Source organism: Garra rufa, chromosome 14 (genome assembly GCF_049309525.1).
Source record: "Garra rufa chromosome 14, GarRuf1.0, whole genome shotgun sequence".
In the NCBI taxonomy this organism is placed as follows: domain Eukaryota; kingdom Metazoa; phylum Chordata; class Actinopteri; order Cypriniformes; family Cyprinidae; genus Garra; species Garra rufa.
The window spans coordinates 5140806-5159678 of record NC_133374.1 but is presented as its reverse complement, the minus strand read 5'-3'; the positions used below and the strand labels follow the sequence as shown (position 1 = coordinate 5159678).

Here is an 18873-nt window from a genome sequence, read left to right as displayed (position 1 = left end):
TTAGTACAGACACTGTATGCAGAGCGGTAAAGAAAGTGTGCCTCGCTCTAATGCTCTTACTGAGAATTTTAATGTTGTTGCCTATGAGCACAAACCCATCAAATATGAAGCTGATTGCTGTATGGAATGGAAGAATGGCAGATGAAAATTTTTTTAATAGACACAGAATTATATTTTAATGTCAAATATTAGTAAATTCATGTAGCCTACACCCATGAACCCTTTATGCTTAAAGCTTTACCTGGTTGAATTATGTTTTTACACTTCATGTTTAGCTGTTTCATTCTTCTTATTATTTTTTATTTTATTTTAATTTTTTGCCTGTGGGATACCATGAAAATGAATAGTTCAGTAACTTACCGTCCTGCCAGTTTTTACCTTTTATATTCTAATTATTAATAATTAGATTATTATATTCTTAATAATTATTAAGAATTAAAGTTAAGCATTGGCTCAAGGTATGCAGAGGTCCCTTTGGCAGGAGCTGTTGCCATGGTCAATCATAATTTCGGAGCTCCATTGATCAGGGCTTTTCATAGTCATGGTGCAAGCACTAAACTCAGAGTAAACCTACTCAGTGTGGATTAAACTGACTTAGTTCAGCTGTTATGAAACCAAAAACTCAGTGTTTCCATCTCAGGGTAAGTCAATTCAGAGTTCAAGTTTAAACTCAGAGTTGGTTGAACCTGCTTATTGAAACAGGCCCCTGAACTCAAGGTCAGACTTGAGTTTTGCAGCAAAACTCAGAACACAAAACTCTCAACGGAAAGGAAAAATACTAATTTACTAGTGCATTTTGACATAACTTTTCGTGTAAGTGTGTAGCAATAACATGCAAAAGAAAACTTAATTCAGCATTTGCATGCTGACTGAGAGGCGCTTTCAGTGTGCACACTTTGGGTGTTTGTGTATGCAAAGAAACCAGCAGGCTTTCAAGTACTGGCAAGACTTTTAAACAACTGCAAATACTGAATGTCACTTTCGTAATAATGCATCGAGTCAGTAAAATTTCTGTCCGTAAAAAGTCAGAGTCCGCTAAAATTGTACTCGAGTCCAAATACCCCAACTCTAAGCATTTCTATCTATAGTCAGTATACTTATCATGAAATAAATATATTTGAAATACAATCAAGTATTTGTATTTTTCACTAGGGGGGGATTGAGGAAAGTGTTTTTGATTTGAGTCACCAACAGATGGCAGGAATGCACTGATAAGTGCGGTGTGCCAATAAGAAAGAAGAAGAAGGAGAAGCGCAAGAGTCGACTCAGTCGAGTGCTGAAATCTGACACATACTATAGTAGCTAATTATTGACGGTCTTGCAGTACTCTGCTAATTTAAATGTGATACATGAATTGAAAACATGAGTGACCCAGAACCAGAATAAAACAGTAAGATACTGAGGAACAAACAGGTTGGTTTCCACTCTTTATTCTACATTTTTGTTTAAGTAGTTAGTGACAACTGACAATTAGTGAAACAATAGTCTGACAGAAACAGAGCTTTAATGTTTAAATGAGCTGCTGAAAAGCCAATAGTTCCCTGTTTTCGTCTCATTCATGATGATTATGTCTGAGATCTTCTGTAAATAGGCACATTAAACACATTTCATTGTTCATTTCAACCTACAGGATCACCACTTTATGTAATAATCACTTATTTATTATTATTTTTTATCTTTTATAAGTTAGTTATCAAAGTTCTATTTAAAAGCACAGAACCCATACCTGCACTGATCATGTTTTTGACATTGAAATAGCATAAATAAGCATTTTCATTCTGGCTGTCTGTTATCTTTGTTCAAACCAGTTATATATTACATAATTGAAATGCAAGGTTTATAATTTTATAAAATGTTTTGGTTGTTTTTTTTTAAATGATATTTTTTGCTGAACTAGTTAACTACAAGCCCTGAATCACCACTGGTTTCCTTGATCAAATAAAAAGAAATATTGGATTCCGCTCACAGCTCCTTCTGATGATAGAAATACAAAAATTAAGAAGAAAGCCAAAATATTAAGAGTAGTTCACTTTCAGAACAAAAAATTACAAATAATGTACTCGCCCCTTGTCATCCAAGATGTTCATGTCTTTCTTTCTTCAGTCGTAAAGAAATTATGTCTTTTGAGGAAAACATTTCAGGATTTCTCTCCATATAGTTAACTTCTATGGTGCCCCCGAGTTTGAACTTCAAAAATGCAGTTTAATTGCAGCTTTAAAGGGCTCTAAATGATCGAAACCGAGGAAGAAGGGTCTTATCTAGCGAAACAATTGGTTATTTTCTAGAAATATTTACAATTTATATACTTTTTAATCTCGACACAGAGTACACACAGAACTAGACAAGACAAGCATTTGAGGTTAAAAAGTGTATAAATTGTAATTTTTTTAGAAAATAACTGATCGTTATGCTAGATAAGACACTTCTTTCTTTGTCCGTGATCAATTGGAGCCCTTTGAAGCTGCATTTTGGAAGTTCAAACTCGGGGGCACCATAGAAGTCCATTATATGGAGAGACATCCTGAAATGTTTTCCTCAAAAAACATAATTTCCTTACAACGGAAGAAAGAAAGACATAAATATGAACTACTCCTTTAAATGTCAAATAGTCCAATATCTAATCCAATATTTCGTAGATAAGATCAATTAAGGGGAAAATGTTGTTATAAAGGTGTCAGCCATATTGTTTTATTTTTACGCAGATATTAGGTAGGTCTAATAAAGTTAGTTGAGTTTAGCAATGCTTGTTGCGGTAAATGCCAATGGTGACGCTTCAAAAATGAGGAAAAAGGCACTTTTTGTAGTCTTTCCTGAAGTTTGCATTCCTATAACTCAAAAATGTAACTAATTTAAGTAAAGACAACATTGCTTTCTCTGTTGTGGAGTCAGGACATTTTCAAATATGATTAAAAGATGAATATGAGACAAAACTACAGAATGTCACATTTTATTATTAGGTGTACACCATGCTTTACAGATGAGGTTGTATGCTTTCCCATCACTAAGATAAAGGTTAATCTTTGTCTCATCGGTCCATAAAAGAAGTTCCAAAACTCAACTGGCTCACCTTTGTGCTTTTTTGCAAACTCTATTCTTCTTGGCTTTCTATTTTTGAGGCTGATCAGAGGTTTGTATCTTGCTGTAGCCTTCTCCAAACTCTTGATTTCTCCATGCCCCTTGTCCATATTCGCCGGCAACGCTAGCTGTTCAGGGTTTGTGATGGGACAGGTTTTGAACCCGGAAAGAGGTTCCCTTCAGTGGACCTGAAGGATGCCTCTTTGATAAATACACTTTTATTGCCAAAAGCATTGGGACACTGCCTTCTAATGAAAAGGTTTGACTACTGTAGTAATTTTCCACAAGTACAAATCTTTAAGCATCTAATGATATTCTAGGGAATTGTGCGCTTCTAATTTTATAGCAACAGTTTGGACAGGACCCTTTCTATTTTAACATGACAATCCCTTTGTGTATAAGGCAATGTTCATAGAGAATGATTGATTCAGTCAGTGTGGAAGAACTTGACTGTTCTGCATGAAGCCAACTCATAATCCTGGCTGAACACCTCTGGTGTGACTTTAAATGCAACCTTGAGCAAAAATCTCTTTGCCAAACACCAATGACTTGTACATACACTATATGGACAAAAGTATTGGGACACCCCCATTCTTTAGAACAGAAAAAGGCACTTCCAAAACTGTGAGTGTGAAGCATAATTAATGTATTTATAAATTGTATTTCCATCTATGTTGCACCAGTTTTGGAAGTGTCTAAAATGACTACCCTTATGTATAAATCATTGCTATTTGGGATGAGTTTTTGGCTCAAGGTCTGCATTTAAAGTCACACCAGAGGTGTTCAGCTGGTATTACAACTTACACAAGAACAAAGTTCTTCCACACTGACTGAATCAATCATTTCTATTTGTACCTTGCTTTATACACAAAGGCATTGTCACACAATTCCGGAGAATATCATTATATGGAAAATACTAAAGTAGTTAAACCTGTTCATTAGAAGGGGGTGTCCCAATACTTTTGGCAATATAGTTTATATGTGGCACGAATCTTTTCAGTTGCACAATCAGTTCTGCCATATAGAAAGAAGATGTTTGAGCTTATATCCTTGATTTTACTGCAGTAACCTCGGTTCTATGAAAGGATTACTGAGATATCTTTAATACTTACTGGGGTACATGAGTGCAAATTTAGGGGGACTAAGCAAGCCAGTGTCGTGTTAGTAAAGTTAGCAAATACGCCGTATTTAACTGCAAAGCACACTTCTAATATGTTAACCTGACTTCAAAAAATAATGCAGTAACATTTTTTTATTTTTATATATATATATATATATATATATATTCTCCAGAACTGGTCGTGTGGGTCTCAGTATCAGCCAATGATCACAGTTCACACCTACAGTGAAGCCCCTCCCACAACAATTGACCTATAAATACTGGTGAATATCCACATCATCCTACAAGAGAAGAACAAACTCCAGGTGCAGCAGCTGAAATCTGTGACTGTTGAAGATGGAGTTTATTAAAGAGGAGATTGAAGACATAAGTTATACAGAACCATCCTGGATAAAACATGAAGATACTGAGGAACAAACAGGCTGGTGTCCATTCTATTGAATGCTTTTGTGGCTTTGAAATCATTGTGACTACAGAAATATTAATGACCTGATTATACTTTTTATGTAGATTGGATGGAAGTGACAGAGCAAAGACACAAAATCAATGAAGTGGAGAAATGTTGTGACTTCAAAACACAAGGAACAAAAGCCAAACAGCTGCACACCTGCCCTCAGTGTTTAAAGCGTTTCCGCAATGTAAAAAACCTTAACGAACACATAAAGAGTTCACACTGGAGAGAAACCGTACGCCTGCCCTCAGTGTGGAAAGAGCTTTGCAAATGGAAACAGACTTCAAGTTCATCTGCTCTGCCACTCTGGAGAAAAGCCATTTCACTGTGATCAATGTGGTAAAGGTTTTGCTTTGTTAGCAAATCTAAAAGAACACTTGAAAGTTCATTCAGGTGAGAAGCCTCATGCATGTTCTTACTGCGGAAAGAGTTTTTTACGACTGGACCGTTGTAAGGAGCACCAGCAAACACATAATGAAGTGCAAAATCACATGTGCTTTGAGTGTGGGAAGAACTTTACTGCAGCTTGCTCTCTGAAACAGCACCAACGAATTCACACTGGAGAAAAACATTACAAGTGCTCACATTGTGACAAGAGTTTCAGTCAGTCTGGAAACCTGAAAGTACATGAGCGAGTTCACACTGGAGAGAAGCCGTACCACTGTACTCAGTGTGGAGAGAGTTTCAAATGTAAAAAAGCTCTCGGGTATCATCTGCATGTTCACTCTGGAGTAAAGCCGTTTAGCTGTGATCAGTGTGGTAAAGGTTTTGTTTCGTCATCAAATCTAAAAACACACCTGAAAGTTCACTCAGATCATAAGCCTCACTTGTGTTCTTTCTGTGGAAAGAGTTTTTCAAGGCTGGACCATTGTAAAAAGCATCAGAAAACACATGATGAAGTGAGAGATCATGTGTGTTGTGAGTGTGGGAAGAGCTTTACTACAGCTGGCTGTCTGAAACGGCACCAAAGAATTCACACTGGAGAAAAACCTTACAAGTGCTCACATTGTGAGAAGAGTTTTGCTGTGTCTGGAAACCTGAGAAAGCATGAGCGACTTCATACTGGAGAAAAACCTTACAAGTGCTCACATTGTGGCAAGAGTTTCACTCAGGCTGAAAACCTGAGAAAGCATGAGCGAGTTCACACTAGAGAGAAGTTTGGGAAGAGTTTTAAATATTCCAATTCTGTAGAGAATCATATAAAAAACATTGTCTAAGACAGTCGTGATGAGCTAAGTGAATACTCTTCCTGTTGTCTCAACAAAATGACAAAACGGTGTAACTGAATTAGTGATGGAAACAACTGTAACGTTTAAACTGAGCTTGTGAAAAGCCAATAGTTCCCTGTTCTCACTTCATTCATTATGATGATGTCTGAGACGTTAAGCTCATTGTGTGTCAAAAGACTGAGACAAACTATCATGACTTAATGTGATAATCAGCTATAGCTGTGTTTTTCAATCTTTCGTTTTTAAAGACTACAGAAACCATACCTGCACTATGCATTTTTTTGTATTTTTCTTTACCCTCATTTTTGCATGCCTATAACTCCAGACTTATTAAAGAGATTGGATACTGATTTTTAACATACGTCTCTATTGGTGTCTTCATTTTTAAGGTTCTATTTGGTTCATTTTGTTTAATGCAAAGAAATAAGATGCATTTGTAGTTTCAAGATTATTTGTTCTTCTTCAGACATTCCTCTTTAAAGAGTACCAGCTGTATAAAAATGAGTACAAAAGTAGAACTTTGTTTAAAACCAGAATCTAAATCATATTGAGCTATATTTAATGAATCTTTAGTCACAGGCTCACAACCTAATAATTACATTTTTTTTTTTTTGTCATACAGACAGGTTTGTTAAATGCACTTTGTTTTGATATAGGGAAGCAAGATGCATTTCTAGTTTCAAGATTATTTGTTTTTCTTCAGAATCTAAATCATATTGCGATACCTTTAATTTCTCTTTAGTCACAGGCACATAACCTTTTAGGAAAAGGCACTTCAATGCACCTGTTTTGGTATATGGAAGCAAGATACATTTCTATTTTTAATATTTTATCTTAGATGTTCCTCTTTAACAAATATCAGCTGTATAAAATGAGTACAAAGGTATAACTTTGTTTAAAACCAGAATCTAAATCATATTGAAATATCTTTAATTTTTCTTTAGTCACAGGCACACAACCTTTTAGGAAAACACACTTCAATGCACCTGTTTTGTGATACACTGCAAAAAAATGCTTTTCTAGCTTAGATTTTTTTGTCTTGTTTCCAGCCAAAATATCTAAAAATTAATAAAACAAGAAGCATTTTCTAGACGAGTAAAAATTATTGTCTTGTATTCAGAAAAAAAAAGGTCAAAATTAAGTGCATTTTTGCATAAAACATTTTCTTCAAAAGTTGCAGGTCAGTATAATGATGCAAATTAAATTTCCATTTCACTGAAATAATCAGTAATTCCTCTCAGTCTGTTGTTCTTAGCACTAGAGTATGATCTGGACACTGTGTTAACTAAGAAAAATGTCTGCCTGTATTACCAGCATTTTTCATTAGATGGCAGCAATACACTAAAATGTTTGCCATAAAAATCCAAAGGAGCTAATGGAGCACGCACTGAAGAGAGTAGCGTGAAACATAAGTGCTGCATATCTTAACCAACTTTAAGCTACAAGTGACGCTGTCATCGATCGTAAATGAAGGTCAGTTGTGGAATATTTTCGCCGGATGCGGTATATTTTCATTGTGCATGTGAGAAATGTTCACTGTTTACAGAGTTTGCATGTTTTGATTGTTTATTAATTAGAGCTTAATATGTTGGCAGGGATCACTTTTGTGTGATAAACACGATTTGTAAACTTCTAAAACAGTGTTTATGTTCTAATGTACTAATTAATTTTGTTTGTACTTTTAACATAGTACAGAATTGAACAGAGTCATTCATTTTGATCAGCCTGCAGTGTTATTCAGTGTATATCTAAAAATTAGTCTCTAAAGATAATCTTTGCATTTTCCTCGGTTAGTACCCTGTTGAAAAAACAGCATATGCTGGTTAGGTAGATTTGATGCTGGTATGCTGGTCCTTTGCTAGTTTAAGCTGGCCATTTGCTGGTTTATGCTGGCCATTTGCTGGTTTATGCTGGCCATTTGCTGGTTTAAGCTGGCCATTTGCTGGTTTAAGCTGGCCATTTGCTGGTTTAAGCTGGCCATTTGCTGGTTTAAGCTGGCCATTTGCTGGTTTAAGCTGGCCATTTGCTGGTTTAAGCTGGCCATTTGCTGGTTTAAGCTGGCCATTTGCTGGTTTAAGCTGGCCATTTGCTGGTTTAAGCTGGCCATTTGCTGGTTTAAGCTGGCCATTTGCTGGTTTATGCTGGCCATTTGCTGGTTTAAGCTGGCCATTTGCTGGTTTATGCTGGCCATTTGCTGGTTTAAGCTGGCCATTTGCTGGTTTAAGCTGGCCATTTGCTGGTTTATGCTGGCCATTTGCTGGTTTAAGATGGCCATTTGCTGGTTTATGCTGGCCATTTGCTGGTTTAAGCTGGCCATTTGCTGGTTTATGCTGGCCATTTGCTGGTTTAAGCTGGCCATTTGCTGGTTTATGCTGGCCATTTGCTGGTTTAAGCTGGCCATTTGCTGGTTTAAGCTGGCCATTTGCTGGTTTAAGCTGGCCATTTGCTGGTTTAAGCTGGCCATTTGCTGGTTTAAGCTGGCCATTTGCTGGTTTAAGATGGCCATTTGCTGGTTTAAGCTGGCCATTTGCTGGTTTAAGCTGGCCATTTGCTGGTTTATGCTGGCCATTTGCTGGTTTAAGCTGGCCATTTGCTGGTTTAAGCTGGCCATTTGCTGGTTTAAGCTGGCCATTTGCTGGTTTAAGCTGGCCATTTGCTGGTTTAAGCTGGCCATTTGCTGGTTTAAGCTGGCCATTTGCTGGTTTAAGCTGGCCATTTGCTGGTTTAAGCTGGCCATTTGCTGGTTTAAGCTGGCCATTTGCTGGTTTAAGCTGGCCATTTGCTGGTTTAAGCTGGCCATTTGCTGGTTTAAGCTGGCCATTTGCTGGTTTAAGCTGGCCATTTGCTGGTTTAAGCTGGCCATTTGCTGGTTTAAGCTGGCCATTTGCTGGTTTAAGCTGGCCATTTGCTGGTTTAAGTTGGCCCTTTGCTGGTTTAAGTTGGCCCTTTGCTGGTTTATGCTGGCCATTTGCTGGTTTAAATTGGCCCTTTGTTGGTTTAAGCTGGCCATTTGCTGGTTTAAATTGGCTCTTTGCTGGTTTATGCTGGCCATTTGCTGGTTTAAATTGGCCCTTTGCTGGTTTAAGCTGGCCCTTTGCTGGTTTAAGCTGGCCATTTGCTGGTTTAAATTGGCTCTTTGCTGGTTTAAGCTGGTCCTTTGCTGATTTAAGATGGTCCTTTGCTGGTTTATGCTGGTCCTTTGCTGGTTTTTCAACATGACCAACTGAGGACCAGCATAAACCAGCTAAAACCAGCATCCCAGCACCAAAACAGGGTATACTGGTGAATATTGACATCATCCTACATTACAGGTACAAACTCCAGGTGCAGCAGCTGAAATCTGTGTGACTGTTAAAGATGGAGTTTATTAAAGAGGAGATTGAAGACGTGAGTGATCAAGAACCACTTGGAATAAAACACGAAGATACTGCGGTGCAGACCGGTTGGTGCCCATTCTTGATTCTTTATTGTTGACTGCTGAGAAACATTAATGGAACAAAGATGCAGTTCACTTAATTTTCAACACTTTATTTTAGACTGGATTGACGTAAAACCGCAAATACATGAGGTGAAAGAAGTTAAGGATGAATGTCATACCTTCAAAACACAAAGAAGAAAAGCCAAAAAGCGGCACACCTGCTCACAGTGTGGAAAGACTTTTACTTGTACAACAAGTCTCCGTAAACATCTGCTCTGTCACTCCGGAGAAAAGCCGTTTAGCTGTGATCAATGTGGCAAAGAATTTCATGCAACAGTAAATCTAAAAATTCACATGAAAGTTCATTCAGATGAGAAGCCTCATGTGTGTTCTTTCTGTGGAAAGAGATTTTCAAGGATGGACAACTGTAGAAGGCATCGGAGAACGCATGATGAGGTGAAGGATCATGTGTGTTATGAGTGTGGGAAGAGCTTTACTACAGCTAGTGAACTAAAACGGCACCAACAAGTTCATACTGGAGAAAAACCTTACAAGTGCTCATATTGTGACAAAAGTTTCACTCGCTCTGAATACATGAAATCACATGAGCGAGTTCATACTGGAGAGCTTCCATATTACTGCACTCATTGTGAAAAGAGTTTCAACAGTGCGCCGTGTCTCAAAAAACATCTGCGCATTCACTCTGGAGAAATGCCATTTGGCTGTGATCAGTGTGGAAAGAAATTTTATTCATCAGCAAATCTAAAAGTTCACATGAAAGTTCATTTAGATGCGAAGCCTCATGTGTGTTCTTACTGTGGAAAGGGTTTTACAAGGCTGGACAACTGTAGAAAGCATCTGAGAACGCATGATGAAGTGAAAAATCATGTGTGTTGTGAGTGTGAGAAGAGCTTTGGTACAGCTGACTCTCTGAAACGGCACCAAAGGATTCATGCTGGCTGTTCATCAAACTCACTTATGAAAAATCACTGAAAGTGTGAAACATACTTTATTCTGAAACACTGTATCATCTTGGTTAATTCTCTAAGTTAATTGATTAATTCAGGACTCTTACAGTAAGAATTAAATCAATGATGTTTTTTGTTGCCAAATCTGTCAGGAGAAGTAGATATGTTTAAGTTATTTATTTTTTCATTAATTGTGCTATAACAGAAACTTCTTGTGTTAACCAGTCTATTTAATGAACACAGAGAATGAGTTAGTTTACACGAGTTAGTTCCTTTGTTATTGATTGCTAAGGTACAATGAGGTACTAGGTTTTGTCAGAAACAGTTCCATCAAAGAGTTTGAGCTTATTGTTACTTTTTTTTTTCTAACATATTTATTTATAAATGCAATACTACTATATGTGCAATCAAAAAGTTGCATATTCTCTGTATAATGATGGAAATAAAATCTATATTTTCTGACATCTGTTTATGTGATTTTTTAAAATTATTTTTATTGATGTGTTAGTCCATTAGAATATGTTAGTAATCTTCAGTAATATATTTCATTTGTGATAATACTGTAGTCTGTCTCAGTCTGTTGAAACAATGAAATGTGCTTAATGTGCCAATTTACAGAAGATCTCAGACATCATCATAATAAAAACAGGAAACTGTTGGCTTTTCAGCAGCTCATTTGATGTTGTCAGGACAGATTATTCAGTGTAGATTAAGTGAAAATATTGTCAAACATGCACAGTATCGAATTATGTCTATGGAAAATCCTCATGAAACATGAAAACCCTACAGTCGTGGCCAAAAGTTTTGAGAATTACATAAATATTGGAAATTGGAAAAGTTGCTGCTTAAGTTTTTATAATAGCAATTTGCATATACTCCAGAATGTTATGAAGAGTGATCAGATGAATTGCATAGTCCTTCTTAATCCCGAAAAAAACTTTCCACTGCATTTCATTGCTGTCATTAAAGGACCTGCTGAGATCATTTCAGTAATCGTCTTGTTAACTCAGGTGAGAATGTTGACGAGCACAAGGCTGGAGATCATTATGTCAGGCTGATTGGGTTCGAATGGCAGACTTGACATGTTAAAAGGAGGGTGATGCTTGAAATCATTGTTCTTCCATTGTTAACCATGGTGACCTGCAAAGAAACGCGTGCAGCCATCATTGCGTTGCATAAAAATGGCTTCACAGGCAAGGATATTGTGGCTACTAAGATTGCACCTAAATCAACAATTTATAGGATTATCAAGAACTTCAAGGAAAGAGGTTCAATTCTTATTAAGAAGCCTTCAGGGCGTCCAAGAAAGTCCAGCAAGCGCCAGGATGGTCTCCTAAAGAGGATTGAGCTGCGGGATCAGAGTGCCACCAGTGCAGAGCTTGCTCAGGAATGGCAGCAGGCAGGTGTGAGCGCATCTGACGCACAGTGAGGCCAAGACTTTTGGAAGATGGCCTGGTGTCAAGAAGGGCAGCAAAGAAGCCACTTCTCTCCAAAAAAAAAAAAAACCATCAGGGACAGATTGATCTTCTGCTAAAAGTATGGCGAATGGACTGCTGAGGACTGGGGCAAAGTCATATTCTCCGATGAAGCCTCTTTCCGATTGTTTGGGGTATCTGGAAAAAGGCTTGTCCGGAGAAGAAAAGGTGAGCGCTACCATCAGTCCTGTGTCATGCCAACAGTAAAGCATCCTGAGACCATTCATGTGTGGGGTTGCTTCTCATCCAAGGGAGTGGGCTCACTCACACTTTTGCCCAAAAACACAGCCATGAATAAAGAATGGTACCAAAACACCCTCCAACAGCAACTTCTTCCAACAACAGTTTGGTGAAGAACAATGCATTTTCCAGCACGATGGAGCACCTTGTCATAAGGCAAAAGTGATAACTAAGTGGCTCGGAGACCAAAACGTTGACATTTTGGGTCCATGGCCTGGAAACTCCCCAGATCTTAATCCCATTGAGAACTTGTGGTCAATCCCCAAGAGGCGGGTGGACAAACAAAAACCCACTAATTCTGACAAACTCCAAGAAGTGATTATGAAAGAATGGGTTGCTATCAGTCAGGATTTGGCCCAGAAGTTGATTGAGAGCATGCCCAGTCCAATTGCAGAGGTCCTGAAAAAGAAGGGCCAACACTGCAAATACTGACTCTTTGCATAAATGTCATGTAATTGTCGATAAAAGCCTTTGAAACGTATGAAGTGCTTGTAATTATATTTCAGTACATCACAGAAACGACTGAAACAAAGATCTAAAAGCAGTTTAGCAGCAAACTTTGTGAAAACTAATATTTGTGTCATTCTCAAAACTTTTGGCCACGACTGTACATGTGTGTTTGTTACCAGGAATTTCCAGCAGATGTCAGCAATAGACAAAGCTTTTTTGAGTTTGCCATACAAATGCAAACGAGCAAAAACACGACGAGCAGAAGAGAAAAAGCGCTGCAGTCTAGCAGATTTTTTTCTTAGAAGTGTAATATTTTCATAGGATGCCGTATATTTCCACTTTGCATGTTCCAGGAGGTTTGCAGAGTTTGTCTTCATCCAGCTTTTCATGGCTCAACAGTTCACCAATAAAGGTTGGGATTATTTACATCAGAAACTCCAGATGTAGCAGCTGAAATCTGACACATACTATGGTTAATATTGCGATTATTAATAAAGAGGGGATTGACGACATGAGTGATCCAGAACGATTTCGTTTTATATTTGTAACAGCAAATATGCTTATTTCTAAAGTCTTAGAATATATATTTGGTGTTTCAGAGAAATCTATTCTGGCTCATAACCTTAATTTAATTATCAAATTGATTGTTTGGTGCTCCAGTATTTATTGCGTACAATCTGGTCGTTTTTCACATGTTTACATTTTGTGTTCTTTCTAGTTGTAGTTTTTGTCCTCATGTGATTGTGTTTTCAACCAATATATGAATACAATGATAGATATCGTCTAATAGTTAAACAGGTACAACTAAATTAATACAAACGAAAAACCAAAAGAGAAATATTGTTCTTTTTATTAAAAACGATCAATTCATTGACTTATGTTTGATGCTTTGCTCAGCAGATTTGGTCTTCACACAGCGATCGCAATTCACACAGTTATCCAGAACCGTAAAAGTATATGAAGACACTGAGAAACTACGAGGTTGGTGTCTTGATTTTGATTATTTACTGCTGAAGATCATTAAGGTAATCTAGCCCTGCTGAAAAAACAAAAACAAAAAAAAAAACCAGCATATGCTGGTTAGGTATGTTTTGGTGCTGGGATGCTGGTTTTAGCTGGTTTATGCTGGTCCTTGACCAGCAACATGACCAGCATAAACCAGCTAAAACCAGCATCCCAGCACCAAAACATACCTAACCAGCATATGCTGTTTTTTTCAGCAGGGAAGTTCGCCAGATTTTATAGCCGTAGTTAGAAAATAAGAAGCAGTGAAATTATCTATTTAATAATCTATTTTAATAATAATCTATTTAAAAACGTATCCAGCAAAGTAAACCAAAAGATTGAAGGATGATACTTACAAAACTGTATTTTCTGCAAGATAAAGAGATAAAGAGATAAGATAAAGTCACTTGGAATCTTTTAAAAGCAGACCAAAGAACCAAGTGATAAAAAATAAGTATATAAATGATTCAAATGTGCACACTAAAGCATGGGTCTAAATGGTTCCACAAAGAACTTTGACTGAATTCTTGGTTCTTGGTGGAAACAAAAATGGTTCTTCTGTTGCATTACTGTGAAGAACCTTTTAAAACGGGTATTCACTATGACCAAATGTTCCCACAAGTGTAGTAATACCAGTCAATTTTGATCTTCTGGGGACATTTTTAAGGTGATAAATCATACAAAATTAAAATGCCTGTTGTTTTGTGTAGGGGTATTTTTAAGGGTCCGTATTCACAAAACATCTTAAGGCTAAAAGTAGCTCATAACTTAACCGATTTAGGAGAAAATCTGAAAAATAGTGGGCGGGTCAGTCCTAAATACAGGACTCCTAAATTTTTGCTCTAAGAGTATTTCACAAAGCGTTTTAGCACTAAAACTTGCTCCTAAATCTGAGAAACGTTAGGAGCAGTGAAGAGGACTCCTAAGTCACTAAGACCAAATCACAACTATCCTAAAATGGCTGTTGCTGGTAATCTGCCTAAGAACTCCAATTAATCAAAATTTCCTTTGATTATATCCTTGTTTTCATTAACAAGTTGGGCAAGAAGTAACAGCTATTCTTGCGTCCAGCTTGGTTTTCTTTTATGTTTGCATATCAGCCTTGATTATTCTATTCTGTTAATAAAAAGGCTGTTTATATGCATATCAGCTAACAAGTAATAGGCTGATAATCAGCTGAACATATACTTGTTTAATTTGTGACACTTAGCCTACATTTTAAAATCTTGATGGCAACTTTTTTTTTTACTTTATTTGAATATGGCAACTTAATATCATGCTCTACAATATTTCTATGAAGAAATCTCTGACAGAGACCCTTCCCCTATCTAAAAACTTTTACTGCTATTTAGGAGAACTCTTAGTGGTAAGATAAAATGTTTTGTGAATACAGGCCCTGAAATATTATTATGCCTATGAAATGTCCCATTAATGACAAAATGGAATTGGCAGTTGGATTTCCAAGCAAATCTGTTAACGATCAGAGATATTTTTTAGTCCATGTTTCCAGTACAGAGTGTCCTGGTTTATTATAAATTAGAGTGTAATATGTCGGCAGATGTCGACGACCTCGCGCACGCCAGTGGTTCACATCTACGATGAAGCCCCTCCCACAACAACTCAACTGGTGAATACAGTAAAGATGGAGATGGTTAAAGTGGAGATTGAAGACATGAGTGATCCAGAACCATCCAGAATAAAGCATGAAGATACTGAGGAACAAATAGGTTGGTGTCTGTTCTTGATTCTGTAATGCTGACTGCTGACAAAGTTACAGTTTGACTTGATTTTAACCAGATCATTTGTTTATTTTAGACTGGCTAGAAGTGATTGAAGTGGAGGAGGAACACTGTAAAATCGAACCTTCAAGAACCAAAGCTAAACAGCTGCACATCTGCTCACAGTGTGGAAGGAGTTTCAGACAGAAAGGTGACCTTAAAAGACACATGAGAATCCACACTGGAGAGAAACCGTACACATGCCCTCAGTGTGGAAAGAGTTTTACTGGGGCATCAAGTCTCAGTTATCATCTGCACGTTCACTCTGGAGAAAAGCCGTTTAGCTGTGATCAGTGTGGTAAAAAGTTTATTTCATCAGCAAATCTCAAAGTCCACCTGACAGTTCATTCAGATGAGAAGCCTCATGTGTGTTTTCTCTGTGGATATAGTTTTTCACAATTGCGAAGCTTGAAACAACATCAGAAAACACATAATGTTACAGATCATGTGTACTTTGAGTGTGGGACGAGCTTTAACGCAGCTGGCGATCTGAAAGATCCTGGAGAAAAACCCTACAAGTGCTCATATTGTGACAAGACTTTCACTCATTCAGGAAACTTGAAAGTACATGAGCGACTTCATACTGGAGAGAAGCCGTACCACTGTACTCAGTGTGAAGAGAGTTTCAATAATGCAAAAGGTCTCGAAAAACATATGCTCATTCACTCTGGCGAAAAGCCATTTAACTGTGATCAGTGTGGAAAAACGTTTATTTCTTCATCAACTCTAAAAAGACACTCGACTGTGCATTCAGATGAGAAGCCTCATGTGTGTTATTTCTGTGGAAAGGGTTTTTCAAGACTGGACAATTGTAAAAAGCATCAGAAAACACACGATGGAGTGAGAGATCATGTGTGTTGTGAGTGTGGGAAGGGTTTTACTATGGCTGTCTATCTGAAAGAGCACCAAAGGATTCACACTGGAGAAAGACCTTACAAGTGCTCATATTGTGGCAAGAGTTTCACTCAGCCAGGAAGCCTGAAAGTACATGAGCGAGTTCATAATGGAGAGAAGCCGTACCGCTGTACTCGGTGTGGAAAGAGCTTTACTCAGTCATCAGCTCTAGTGACTCATATCAAAAAGCATTGTTTTGTGTCAGAGTGAGCAAATGTTTTCTACAGAGTCAATAATGTGCAAAAGTATCAAAAATATCCAAAAATTCTTAAATAAAGGAGGACAAAGAAAAAATTTCTTGTTTTCAGTAACAAACAAGCAAAATAATCTGCCAATGGGGTAAGAATGGGGTGTTTTCTGTTTGAAATAAAAAAATATTTCTTACGCCATTGGCAGATTATTTTGCTTGTTTTAAGCAAAAACTTAATTTTGATTTTAAGTTTTTACTGAAAACAAGAATTTTTTTTTTTTGTCTAGAAAATCTTTATTTAAGAATTTTTAGATATTTTGGCTGGAAACAAGACTACACTGTAAAAAGTTTTTTACCAGTTTCAACTTAAAAACTTTAGTTTAGCAGCTGCCTTAAAATCAATTTAAGTTAAATCAACTTAGGTCAATTCAACTCACAAGTTAAATCAACTCATTTTTATTGTAATAAGTTAAAATGACTTGTAGTTTTAAGCTGATTTAACTTAATGTTAAGGCAGCTGCTGAACTTAGGTTTTTATGTTAAATCTGGTGAAATATTTTTACACTGTAAAGTCTAAGAAAAGCATTTTTGCAGTGTATTTGCATCCTTATACAGAGTCTACACAACTTTGTTAAATGCTACAATAAAAAGTCAATGTAAGATTTAAGTGACTAAATACTTTTGCAGTTGTCCAACATTTTTATTTTTAGATATTTTGGCTGGAAACAACTCAAAAAAACCTAAGTAAGGAAAGATTTTTTTGTAGTGTAAATATATAAAGTTTCACTGACATCTCTGATTTTTCTCTGATTATGTTTATTTACTCATATTACTCGTAGTCAGTTGATACACAGACTGTGAAAACAGTAGCTCTAAAACTTGTCTTTTCAGCAGCTCATTGATTCTTGACACTCAGTATTCAGTGTAAATAAACTGAACACAAGTATTTGGTTTTAGAAACTCTTGTTTCCACTTTGTTTAATGCTATATGTTGTGATAACTGTGATGTAATAATATGGAAAAACAGGACAGAAAATAGTGCATTATTTCTAAATGATGATGATGTTTTTTGATGTAAAAATCTTTATAACGTTATAATTTTACATGCAACCAAATAATCCCTTAGCAAATGGATTAAAAGCACAATCGGACTGAAAAGCCTTTATGTAAACACCTTAATCGAACTGTTATGGAATGCACGCATGCCAGGGTAATACGAGATATATGTTGTAATCACCACAACAACTCTTAAATAAACACAAATTATTCACAATTTCTGTGGTCGTCTTTATTTCCGACAAATTCAAAAGCAAAAGTTAATACTTGACCATCTCCTCTTTATCTGTCAGTGCTGCTGGTTCTCCTCCTATTTTGTGATCCTCTGCCTTCTTGAAAGACTACAGAAAAACTACACTACATAATTGCACTTGTTTTTATATTGAAACAGTGTAAACAATCATTTTCATTTAGGCTTTCTGCTGTTTTTGTTTAAACCAATGTTATATAACACAATAGAAATGCAAAAGGTTTATCATTTTATAAAATGTTTTGGTTTTGTCTAAATTTTTGATGAACTGAAACAGCCCAGTTGCTGGGTTTGTCTGAATTTTACCCTGCGCTGGGTTGTATTTAATCCACAATTTTTTAGAGCGCAGCTTTTTCGATGATAGAAATACATAAAAGAAGAAAGACACAACAATAAATGTCATAGACGAATATTTAGCGATTAACTAATATTTCATAAAGGTGTGTGGCGAGAGGAGCAAACCGCAGACACAGTGGGTGTGAGGCTTTTATTAAACATAAAATAAAACAAGTGTCCAAAAAGGGAGAAAAAGTGTCCAAAATAGATAATGTACTCACCCCCTTGTCATCCAAGATGTTCATGTCTTTCTTTCTTCAGTCGTAAAGAAATAGTGTTTTTTGAGGAAAACATTTCAGGATTTCTCTCCATATAATGGACTTCTATGGTGCCCCGCAGTTTGAACGAGTGTTTGAGATTAAATAATAATCTGTGTTGAGTATATATAAAAGTCTATTTTGAGTTGGACAACAAGTTGGCATGGTCTACAAACACGGAGGCTGTTTACAAGAAGGGCCTAAGTCGGCTATATTTCTTGAGGAAGCTCAAGTCTTTCAATGTGTGCAACAGGATACTTTTAAGGTGTTCTATCAGAGGTTCTATCAGTGTTCCATATTCTAAATTTGTGCTTTGCATTTTTGCATTCAACTGCACACACACAGCAGTGAGTAGTGAACAAATAACATGTATTGTTTTGTTAGTCCATAAGAGTATGTTATTATTGTTCAGTAATAGATTTTATTTGTGTTGATCCTGTAGTTTGTCTCAGTCTGTTGACACACAATGAAATGTGTGTAATGTGCCAATTTACAGAAGATCTCAGACATCATCAGAATGAATGATTAATTTCTTGTAGATAACATGGAAATTATTTGAAATATATACAGTACAAAATCATTATGTCCATAGAAAATTCTCATAATACATGAAAAACCTACCTAAACCCCGAGTGTGTGTGTGCTGTTACCAGGAGTTTCCAGCAGATGTCAACAATAGAC

At 36.7% G+C, this 18873-nt stretch overlaps 1 protein-coding gene and 1 pseudogene across 2 annotated transcripts; both read left to right on the top strand.

The window, feature by feature from the left end:
• Positions 1-1273: 1273 nt before the first annotated feature.
• On the top strand, positions 1274-6232 carry LOC141284650 (uncharacterized; annotated as a pseudogene).
• A 6448-nt stretch (positions 6233-12680) lies between these two features.
• On the top strand, positions 12681-17545 carry LOC141284636 (uncharacterized). 2 transcript variants are annotated; one of them, XM_073817629.1, is made up of 4 exons: positions 12681-12838; positions 13327-13407; positions 14990-15158; positions 15247-17545. In XM_073817629.1, exons 2-4 carry the CDS (start codon positions 13384-13386, stop codon positions 16311-16313), a joined length of 1260 nt encoding a protein of 419 aa, XP_073673730.1. In that variant the 5' UTR covers positions 12681-12838; positions 13327-13383; the 3' UTR covers positions 16314-17545. The 2 variants fall into 2 exon arrangements, with proteins under 2 accessions (XP_073673730.1, XP_073673731.1); XM_073817630.1 differs by having other exon boundaries at positions 13324-13407.
• Positions 17546-18873: the final 1328 nt, after the last annotated feature.